Source organism: Argopecten irradians, chromosome 1 (assembly GCF_041381155.1).
Source record: "Argopecten irradians isolate NY chromosome 1, Ai_NY, whole genome shotgun sequence".
Taxonomy (NCBI): Eukaryota; Metazoa; Mollusca; class Bivalvia; order Pectinida; family Pectinidae; genus Argopecten; species Argopecten irradians.
Genome location: NC_091134.1, coordinates 61,257,060 through 61,268,264, shown reverse-complemented (window position 1 = coordinate 61,268,264; position 11,205 = coordinate 61,257,060). Strand labels below are relative to the sequence as shown.

The window sequence follows — 11,205 nt, the reverse complement described above, 5'->3', positions numbered from 1 at the left end:
AATTGTAAACATGCCTTCATTTCAAACTGGTCGCCATAGAAGTTACGATTATCGCCGAACGGAAGTCGGAAAGTTTATGACCCGTTCTCGAAAGAGTTCCAACAAACGTTACGTAGTTACGGTAGTCACATGACGTTATCGGCAACGACGTTGCAATGTCGGCTTAATTTGGCTTGTTTGACTAAATAGGACCCGCCTAGTGATGTTCAATATTTATTTGATTTGATCAAGTTCCGAATCATTATCGTTCATCTTGACTTCGATTTAGTCCTATCTCTGTATGATTCTTCTAAATCATGAAAACAATAAATCGGGCACGGATATAAGGACGTTATTTTAGAACCTGGTAAGCCGCAGAAATCAATTAAAGAATAAATATTTTTTATTCAAAATTATTGCCAAAATTCATGAAATATACATGTATTATTAACAAAAACACCCCGCGTCTGCTTACATTTGTCCCGATTCTATATATTGGTCTTGGATTCAATTCCATTTACAATTATTTATAAGGAATGCGATCCAAACTAAATATCCACATTAATGAAGATATAGTTTTAGGACGATGTTTTCGACAAGACATGTTTGTTGTATGATATTTTCAGTCATATAATACGTATACACCCAATATCAGAAACCTTTCTATATGGTAATGTTTACATTGTTTTTAAGGAATTAACATTAAAGACAAAGAGGCTTATCATTTATTGCCTAATACAAGAAAAAAAATACTTATAAGTAGTAGCATCCTTGAAGTTCGACCCTCATACAAGGTCTGTAAGAGTGGTTCCAGTTGGTGGGTACAAACCGGATGTATCGTGCGTCTACAGGTTGGGCCAATGCCGACGTATACACGCTGTTAGTATTACTGTACCCAGAAAATACCTAGAAATCAACAAGGACAATTCAATATTCACCTCAGGTCTTTTTTGAAAGATCCCATTAAGCATCAATCGCACTTCATTTCTGTAACGGTTAAAATATATATAAAACGCTAGTTACTTCAAAAAATGAGACGTGGTAATCTTAAAAGCTGCCGTAATGAATAAGTAGAAAGTAGCGTTAAATTAAAAAAAATATTTCTGCTTTCTAATACACTGCTTTGGTTTTATGCATCCATTTCAACCTTTACCTATAATATGGATACCTTAATGTCGTTCACTACATGTGATGTGTTGCCTGATTGATGCTTTGACTATCATTCTTACCCTCGGGTTGACGCCGTCAGTGGTGTAATTAGTGAATGAATTCCCATCGACGCTGAACTGCAGATTAAACCTTGTAGTATAATAGTAGCTGCTACATCCCTGCATTTGGACGCCATGGATTTGTGTGATGTTTCCTATTAGGACACAATGGCATTATGACTCATACTGCTTTGATAATAGACGAATGTTCATTTCTTAGATGACTTTGTAAGTCAAATCCTCGTTGTGTTACTAACAAATACTATGACTAACTTGTGATGTAAATGACAAAGATAATTGTATACTCCGATGTTATTTCATAATTATTATATCACTTTCAATGAATTTGTTTTCATTAAAGGAAAGCTAATTACGCAAATATTAGGCAAATGAAGTGACCAGTTAATATACTTATTACTTGATAAATGAATTTAGGCAATTAGATAATGTAAGTATCTAAATACTTGATCATTTTAATAAAAATCTAAATATATTCCAACCATCACGAATACATAGACGACTACTGACCAACTTGCCTACCCTACTGTAAACGTGCATATTTTAGTAATGATAATATTTTAACGCATTTCGCGCCAGAAAGTTTTTGTTTAATAGAGCAATTTGTTGTAAATGCGTAAAAATAATCATTGCGCTATTTTTTTCAAAATCAATTTTGCACTAAAATTTGATTGTGCGTAATGGAGTTTTACATTTACCAACTATTACCGTATTTACCTAAATCGACCTGAAGCCATGATTTGCTGTCCTCTCCATACCATCCCGACCCGTACAGACGGCCATTATAGGCCAGGTAGCTGCTGTAGGTTCTGAAGGCTGACATGTGGGCGTCAGGTACAACCTTGTGTCTACTATCAACTCCTAGGCCATTACTTCGGCAGTCTTAAACAAAAACTTGATGTGTCAGATACGGTATTTGGATGGTAAATCGATATATGTATAAGTATCAATATTAACTTTTTCAATGCATAACAATGACAATTGATAACAAATATTAATAAGTTTAAGTTACCATCATCACTGGCTTAGATGAAGGATGAAAAGACGTAGAAAGATATCGCAAACTAAAAGACAAAATTGAGTTGCCAGCCAGATATTTTTTAAACTACGAAGGGGAATCGAGTCGCAGTCATCAATGTTTACCTGTACAAGCTTTCTTCTTAGAAATAGAAAAAATGCTAGATTTTTAGTGATTGTACTGTATTATTAAAAGGCTAACTATTACCCAGGTTGCATGTTTTGCCTCCGTACGGGTGTATACATGTACAGTAGAAGTCATTAACATGGTCCTGACAGATCCCCTCGTGTCTACAGGTGGTACGTGTACACGAATTACTACCTGTAACAACGAATCAAAATGGTATTAAAATTTGTTATCTATGTATTGGCACAATCATCGTAGCTTATCGATTTGAGCTATACAATATGTACAATAAAACAGGTTTTTTTCTGAATCAACAGGACAAAACAATGAATATCAACTCTATTGAAAGAAAACAATACGTTGACGTATGAAAGGACTATGTATGCTTAGGGCCTTTTTGACCACTCAATCCATTGAATAAAAATATCCAAATTTTAAATTATAATAGACATTAACTCTTTCGGAGCACATGGTCAGGTTTTCTAAATGTTTGAAATCTTTAATTGTTTAATCGGGTATGTCTTACCTCGAACCTTCATTTGCAGAACGTTATCGGCGTATTTGCCCTGTGAGTCTGTAGCTCGGACAGTGAAAGTATAGGTTGTGTCAGCATCTGGAGCTAATCCCTTTATTTCACCTAAGGAGGAATCAAGTGTTACTCCTGGAGGAAGATTACCAGCTACCACAGAGTATGTCACGTGGCCTCCTTCTGGATCCTGACCATATCAAAAGAAATATTAAATTTTCATTAGTTTTGAAACGATACACTTGCTTTTGTAACTTTTAGTTTTGTCAGTGGCATAAAACAGACTCATCAAAAAATGTATCCTTTCATGATTTTCAAAGAGAAGTGCTTATATCTATATTTTTCGTAATTAAATGAATTGACATACACACATCTGTATAATTTATATTAAACAATTCTGTGTCCATACCTCCGAAAACATACCAAAATACAATTATCACTCTTTTAGTAGTAATGTTTATTGATAATGACCATAAAGAGGTTTAACTTAATGTATGAAAAGTAATGAGGATACCACTGCTTCCAACTGAACGAATACTCTCTGCCCTCCATGATAATCGCCGATGTGTCCGAACGGCGAGTTCTCAGACCACACAGGGGGCTGGCTAAGGATGATCTGCACGCAAAAAGGCAATATTATAAATAATTAAGACTGAGAATGATTTTTGATCTGTAAGTTTGGTAACATTCACATTTCTAATAATTTTTATCGCAAGTGATTTACATTATTTATACATTTGGTTCATTTTTGGTGAAGACATGAATATGTTTTGCATGTTTTATAAATAATTAATTAAATTGACAAAAGTCTTGATAACTGTTTTAGTTTTCTAATGAACTAATGTGTTTTCTATTGCAGACGAATGGAAAACGGTGAAAGGGCTGTTCACCAACAGAACACAACTTACTGGTAAGTTACATTCTTTACAATCTCTTACCTCAAACAGGTAGAGTAAGTCCTCGCCCTCGAAGTATACCCTCCCTGTGTTGTTGGCACCAGGTAACAGCTTGATATCACCATTGAAGCCAGACTGTTAACATACAGAATAAGTGCTGATCAATTAAAACCCGAAATGATTATTTGATAGTATTTGTCCTTGTATAAAATAGTTAAATTATCATGTTATAAAAAACAGACTACACTTTCATTTTAACCCAAATCGTCTATGGACGATATGCTTTTTAACAATACACTTTATCGAAAGTAAAGATTGTGCATTCCTTCGGCCCAAATGTTTAAAAATGAAAAAATGTTAAATGACACGCAAAACAATCAAATGGTTCGTGTTATTTTTTTAAATATATGGTAATAGACTGTGGAATTATCAAACCACAGATATATTAAGAAGTCCATAAGTAAGAATAACATACGGATAGTGATACATCTTATTTAATAACCTCACTTACCACCATAGTGAAGTTTCCATCGTCTTTTGCGTGAACGATCACACTAGGATAATCCACTTTTAAAGGGCTAAAAATATAAAATAAATCGTCAATACTGAGAGGACATCACAATGAGTGAAATGCATAGATTATTATGCAGTCTTTAGATATGTAATCCAGAGATGATTTTCAGTAAGTAACTGTTGTGACAATATGATCTATGGAGTTTTAGATAAGCATAACGTGTTTTATAACGCCATTGGTATATGTTATATATCATAAAGACATACACAATTCAAGCAATCAAAAAATTATCAATGGTTCGATACATATCATATAGCAGTGATTTAGATAGTACATCTACATTTCTGCTTACAGTAAACTTATACCGCTGATAAGATGAATACCATGTGCTAACATTACAGGTTTAATTTGGATGAAATTATATGTTAAAACTTACATACTCTTCAGTGGCGGCCAAAACAGCAATTGGCATCAAAAGGAACAAGAGCGTCAAAGTGGAAAACATTCTGTTCATGTTCGCCATGTTGAATTACACTCACGCACAGCTTAGTGCGGTTCCGTGAAGTGGCTAGAGATACCACTGTCGCCAAGGAAACAACATCTGGTCTCACCTTCAACAGCTCCTCTAATATAAAAGATTGTGAAAGTTTATGACATATCATTTTAACTGATCTCAGATACTTTCTATGAATCGACGATGTATGTTTTTAGAATACATGTATTGTCCTTTATATGTTTTACAAATTAACTGTTCAATACTTAAGTTTCGATAGAAAAGAATATGACGTATATATTTGTTCACGAAGCCAAATACATGTATATTTGCTTTTTCAACTAAATGCAGCAATATCAAATAAGGTGTCTTCATCAATGGTTTAGACGTTTTAGCACATTTTATTGCTTACTTTCAGTTTAAGAGCAGATCCATTGTAAACATTTGAAATTGTTTTTCGTAGTGACGTTTCATTAATGAGTAATGTGAGTTTCATCAATTTTGCTAACAGTGGTGATTTAGCACACCACATGTGTGGAGCCCTTGAAAATAATAAATGGAAAGTTAGTTTTATGATAGGTTTACAAGACCGCAAAGTATTCGAGTTTTGTACTGATAAGTTAATGAACAAGGTGTGATAATTATCCTAAAATGTTATCATAATAAATTCAAAAATAGTTTATTTAATGATAACAAGAAATTAGCCTTTTATCCTTAATTGTAGAAAATATATGAAAGCATATTTTGGTTTGAACATTTATTAAAAATTAGGCTAGTCCGGGGAGATGTATAAACATCCTACTTATAAAGGTCAGATTTACTTTAATAGACTTTGCATGTTCCTGTTGCAGCGAATGTGCATTACCTGACAAGTCATTCTCAGACACACCTAGAGCAATCTGACCCAATTCCAGGCCATGTCTGGAAACATGGGTATCTGCTATTAAAGGATTTGATTGTAATCCATTCCGGCTACAATTTATTATCATGGTTGTGTACTCACGAAAGTCCTCTAGATACACAAAACACACATCATTGGAATCTCGGGGTCTGAACCATCAAATTCAATCTCTCTATAAAGGATGCGTTGGTTTATGTGCTGTAACTTGTAAGCATTCAGAATTATTTATTGAATTTGGTTAGTTGAGTTGACAATGAAAACAATAAAATGGCCATTATATTTATTGATTATTTTACCATTTGGATATATACTTAAAAATGATTTCCTTGATGATGTAAATAACTTGACATAACTAGAAACCAATATTGCTTTGACAATCTTTTGAAATGTTATCGAATGTTATACAGAATGTTCACAAATATGAAAAGCAAACCAATCATTTAGCATTACCATCAAAACAAGATAATGTTTATTGAATGAATGTTGATGAGTGTATGAGAGATTTCGTACCTGGTAACCAATACAGTCACGTGATATGACCATCTAGGCCAACCAAACATTTCAACATATGGTAGGTGAACTCTCCATTTTACGACTTCAGGACAGTTTACCATCTCTAAACAAAATGGCGGCCATCAAAACAGCGTACCTCCTCCTGCTCTTCTTGCCTAACTCCTTAGCAAGGTAAATTTCGTTTATTGTCATTACTTCGTGTCTTAGGTATTTAGCTTCAGCTCATTATATCCATTTGCATTAAAATATTTTTATTCGAAATAATTTTTAATAAGTTTCTCGATATTCCATACAATTCAATATTCCTGATTGTTTTTGTATTTAAGATTGTTCGATAACTTCATATTACAGCTGCTACGACTGCTTTGAACACTAGTTTACGTTTAAGATATTTCAAAGAAATCACTAATGAACGATGAATGTATTAAAATTCGGGAACTAAATTTAAAAAAACAAAAACAAACAAAGAAGGGACTTCCTCATATAAAAAACGAAAAGGAGATTTTAGAAGCAGGAAAGATTTACCGAGTTATTAGCTATGTTAGTTACCTGGATTATCTGTATCTTGTTTGTGTCTTATTTTACAGTTTTTTCGAGATACAGTATCCTAATGTACTGGTAACGGCAGAAACAGGTGGTAACCTCACTGTAGAGGTGAGTGAATACTCTTAGTGTAACTACATAGACCAATCAAATTTAGGTGTTTACATTATGCATGTTTTAATATCCTCTGCTCTTTGTTTAGTTTATATTTCATTTTTGAATGGGCTAATTAGAGGAAACTTCTTATAAAATTGAACCGTTAATATAACAATAAAGTTGTGTTCAAAACGTGATGTAACAGTACTTCAAATGATTTACTTTATGCTGTTTGATAGGCGGGGCCACAAGGTGGAAATATCATAATGAAACCTACTGGTAACGGCACTGTCTACATCGGCAAAACGGACATACTGAAACTGTTTGAGGTAATAAATCGATGATGCACTCTATATTTAATGCTGATAATCAATTAATTGTTGTCATGCCTTAACAGTCACCGTATATCGATTGAATGATTAAATGATATACCTTTGCTAATGAGACCTAATCAATGTCCTTATATTTGCTCAAAGTCATGTTGCTTCTTGAAACTTTTTAATAGTCGTCATTTCACAGCTTTCATAAATTTTACTTAGAATAGCACGGAAACGTACTTTATAAGAAGTTTTTGTATTCTGTCATTCGCGAACTTGATGTATTCAAAACACATTTGGTAATTACTAGAAATCCACCTTTGAATGGTTCGAAAATGCCTACAAGCTTATTGTGTGACAGATTTGATGTCATCTTTAGGTTGTCAACAGCATGCCCCCTGTCTGGGAATTGAAATCCGTTCACGGTTCACTGGGTACATTCCTTGGAGGGTCATTGATATCACTGAATCTAGAAGCTGTGGTAAGGCATCACACATTGAAATACTGTACGTAATAAAAATGTGATGAATTCGAAAGTGAGTTAAACTGTTCAGTTTTTTGTAATATAAATGTATTAAACATCAGGAAAAACGCCCCGTTATACGTTTTTACCTGATTCATTGAAACTCTTAATTTACTGTACTTACTAACTTCAACATAATATCGATAAATGACAATGTGATAAAGATCAAAATAGTATATTCTTCTGTTTATTCATTGATAATCACTACCTAATGAAAAAAAAAACATATTTCATGTAGGACCCTGAAGGAGGATCTCTCAAATATGAAAAAGTATCGGGAGCGTTGCCACCTGGCGTGGTTCTAAACAAAGCCACTGGACAGATTTCCGGTACAGCACCTGATGTAGATGCCACATATCAATTCGGGATACGAGTAACGGACAAACACGGAAAATACGCTGACCAAATTTTCTCCATTGACACAAGAGGTTGGTTTAACATGTTTATATTAAAAAAATGTTATTGGAATGTTTCGAAACTATGGTTGTGGGCGTTATATTTTATCCAGTAATATGACCAAGACATGCAGTCTTTCTGTTGATGAGGATTATTATATTTCTTTGAAAAATATTTTGATATGTATTATATGTGACTAATATAGCATTCTGGAAAGTTATTTGATGTATAAATGATTTTTATTAATGGATTTGCAATATTCATTAAACCAAAGACGGAAGTTTTCAGGTATGTAGTGTCATGGTATACATTAGTATTTTAAGTTATGTAATTCCGTTGTGCTGATATTGATAACTCACATATATTATTTTATGCTTTAACATTGTGATAGAGAAGAACCAGTGTCTGAGTAACCCCTGTAGTCACGGTGGGACCTGTAAAGACGATATAGACAGCTTTGTCTGTACCTGTCAGAGTCCGTACGGTGGGACGACTTGTGCTACTAGTAAGTACCGCGCCCAATGTCAGGCCCATAACCTGGAACGTTGGCCAGGTGGTATATCATCAGGATAAAAACCTGTACATTCCGTGTTATCAACTGTGATTGCTCAATCAAGCATTAACGTTATGTCACTATAGGAAAATGGCGGAATTGTCTAATTAATAGCTAAATGACCAAAAGCATGATAAAAACACAAACCAAAATAAGTTTGACATTGATTGTAATTATCTGAAGATATCTTTCCAATTAGTTTTTTTTTAATTTTGGATAACAATTACTTTTACAAAAGTGTTAATCTGTACCAGATTGTGAGAGCCGCGCCTTTGGTGTGGACCAGAGTAGTAAGAAGATAGCCGATGCCCAGATGTCTGCTCACTACTCGTATGGAGACCATCCTGCTTCGGACGGACGGCTGAATGCTCCACAAGGCTGGATTGGTCAGAACACAGCATCCTGGTTACAGGTTACTAATTAATGCTGAATACGCTAGAACACACTTTCTTGGTTATATGTATTGATCTGATAATCTCGTATGATAAAGTATTTATATGAGTTTATTAAAATGAAAATGATGTTTCATTGTCGTGCGCCTCAAACAAAACATGCTTGCAATTCACGTCCTTCAATGGAAATAGAATACGTTGACAATGTTTTTTCAAGTGGTAATATTTCAATGTTCGTTAACATTATCAGTTGCTGATGTCATAATAAGGTATAATGACTGAAATCTATTGTTCAATAAGGTTGATCTCGGGAACGTTATGGATGTTCACGCCGTCGCTACCCAGGGTTACACATCCTCGACCTACTACACATCAACCTACCAATTACAGTACAGCTCTGACGGAAATACCTTCGTCAACACAAAGAACGGAACATCCAACATGGTAGGTTGACACTGTGATACGACATTAAAGCATCTAAACCTGATCGTTTGCATTATCATACGGATTGCAGTGTGCAATATCACAGATAAAGGTTTAATTAATCATGTTTAACAACATGTGAGACCATCGATAGATATTTGATTGAGCTTTTAACGCAATTAAATGGATCATTGCAGGTAGGGCATTATAATTGTACCTGCTGCCCCTATTGCATGATCGTAAAAGGCGACTTTATCGTTCCTAATGCCTCCCTTGGCACCGCCTCACTTTTGGCCTTGAGTTGAGCGTTCGCCCTTGTGAGGAAGGCTCTGGGTTCTGTCCCCTGGCCGAGACACACCAAAGTCTATAAAAGTGGTAGTTTCTGCTCCTGCTTAGCGCTCAGCATACAGGGAGTGGGACGACTGGTTCGCCCGTTGTCAGTATAATGTGACTGGGTGGGTTGTGTCGCTTGGTCTCTTCGGCGGCATGCTTCAGTGATATAGCTTTATAAAAAGGACAACAGGTCCACTATAAAAGAAGACACAACATGAATATACCGCAGTCTCCCAAAACACGCACCTCGCACAACATACACGCAACACACTGCTTACATGGGAGGCCGTCCTTACATGACCATAGTTGTTAATAGGACGTTAATAAATCAAACAAACAAATAAATATATGGATCATATTTTTATGATAACCTTTTTCTGTTTTCTATTGTGGTTTTATTGTTTAGATTTTAGTCTTTTTGACACCATGTTTTCTCGTTTCAAGTGTATAACGGCAGCACCAACGTCAACACCATCACTAAACACGTACTAACTCCACCAATCCACGCACGCTTCATCCGATTTAAGCCAGTTACGTATAGTAGTCACCCAGGCTTACGTGTAGAGGTTTACGGATGCGAGATTAATTCGTAGAAACACAGATGGTGTATAGATCAAGTCTTCAGATTTAATTTTGATTTAAATAGTAATAAAACTATTTTGATTTAGTCTAACAAATCTGTGTTCAAGTCTTTTTTTTAAATAAGAACTGTTAATGCATCGGATATCAAACTCACAGTTTTACTATAACTAAAATACTTAACGTAACTTTTACGAAATAATATCATACTAATGTCAGTAAGTGAGTTTGTGTAATTAACTATATAGAACCTGAATCAGTTATGTAAAGCGTTAATTGTTCCTGGTGGAAATAGAGTAAAAGAATGGTGCTGAATTTGTTATCAATTCTTATATTTTTATCACAAGAACATTCTCAATTTAAAGTATCATTACCTACTCTATACCAATCATATTATATATACTTCTACAACTATATCAAACAGATGTTAACAGTTAGTCCTTCAATAGTAACATGAATAAGTAATTGATTAATCAAACCCATATTAATCCCAAGATACGCATGCATCTCGTTGAATAGATATAAGACGATTGAAATATAGTTGGCGTCAACGGTTACATAAGAAATCATCTCCACAAATCAAAACCTGTCTCTATCTCATATTGCTCACAGTTAACACCTTTTCCCATTGAAGTCCAAGAGTGGAAATAATTATTTGTTTAAATTTGAATTTTAAAAAAATGGAATATATGCTTTCCGCTACGATATTTTTAATTTAGGAAGACCTATCTGGGTTTTGCGTCGTAAAGTGATCTAGATGAGAAAAGGAAAAAAAATTGGTATAATGAACTAGCCATCATTACATTAGGCCAAATGGTCATGGAGGATGACAGGGTTATGTCAACCAATAAATGTTGA

General features: G+C 34.5%; 2 protein-coding genes across 3 annotated transcripts; one reads left to right on the top strand and one right to left on the bottom strand.

Annotated features, from left to right (window-relative positions):
* Nucleotides 1–690: 690 nt before the first annotated feature.
* On the bottom strand, nt 691–5,320 carry LOC138336445 (lactadherin-like). 2 transcript variants are annotated; one of them, XM_069285952.1, is made up of 10 exons: nt 5,191–5,320; nt 4,726–4,910; nt 4,283–4,349; nt 3,814–3,906; nt 3,390–3,491; nt 2,876–3,065; nt 2,431–2,544; nt 1,923–2,087; nt 1,209–1,342; nt 691–885 (listed from the first exon to the last, which is right to left on the bottom strand). In XM_069285952.1, the coding sequence occupies exons 2-10, from the start codon at nt 4,806–4,808 to the stop codon at nt 733–735; spliced, it is 1,101 nt and encodes a 366-aa protein (XP_069142053.1). In that variant the 5' UTR covers nt 4,809–4,910; nt 5,191–5,320; the 3' UTR covers nt 691–732. The 2 variants fall into 2 exon arrangements, with proteins under 2 accessions (XP_069142053.1, XP_069142062.1); XM_069285961.1 differs by lacking the exon at nt 5,191–5,320 and having other exon boundaries at nt 4,722–4,874.
* On the top strand, nt 2,948–10,445 carry LOC138336434 (EGF-like repeat and discoidin I-like domain-containing protein 3). The gene is made up of 11 exons (XM_069285943.1): nt 2,948–3,038; nt 3,735–3,785; nt 6,281–6,363; nt 6,780–6,846; nt 7,071–7,160; nt 7,528–7,629; nt 7,910–8,099; nt 8,459–8,572; nt 8,875–9,032; nt 9,313–9,458; nt 10,214–10,445. The coding sequence occupies exons 3-11, from the start codon at nt 6,305–6,307 to the stop codon at nt 10,359–10,361; spliced, it is 1,074 nt and encodes a 357-aa protein (XP_069142044.1). The 5' UTR covers nt 2,948–3,038; nt 3,735–3,785; nt 6,281–6,304; the 3' UTR covers nt 10,362–10,445.
* The last annotated feature ends 760 nt before the right edge of the window (nt 10,446–11,205 follow it).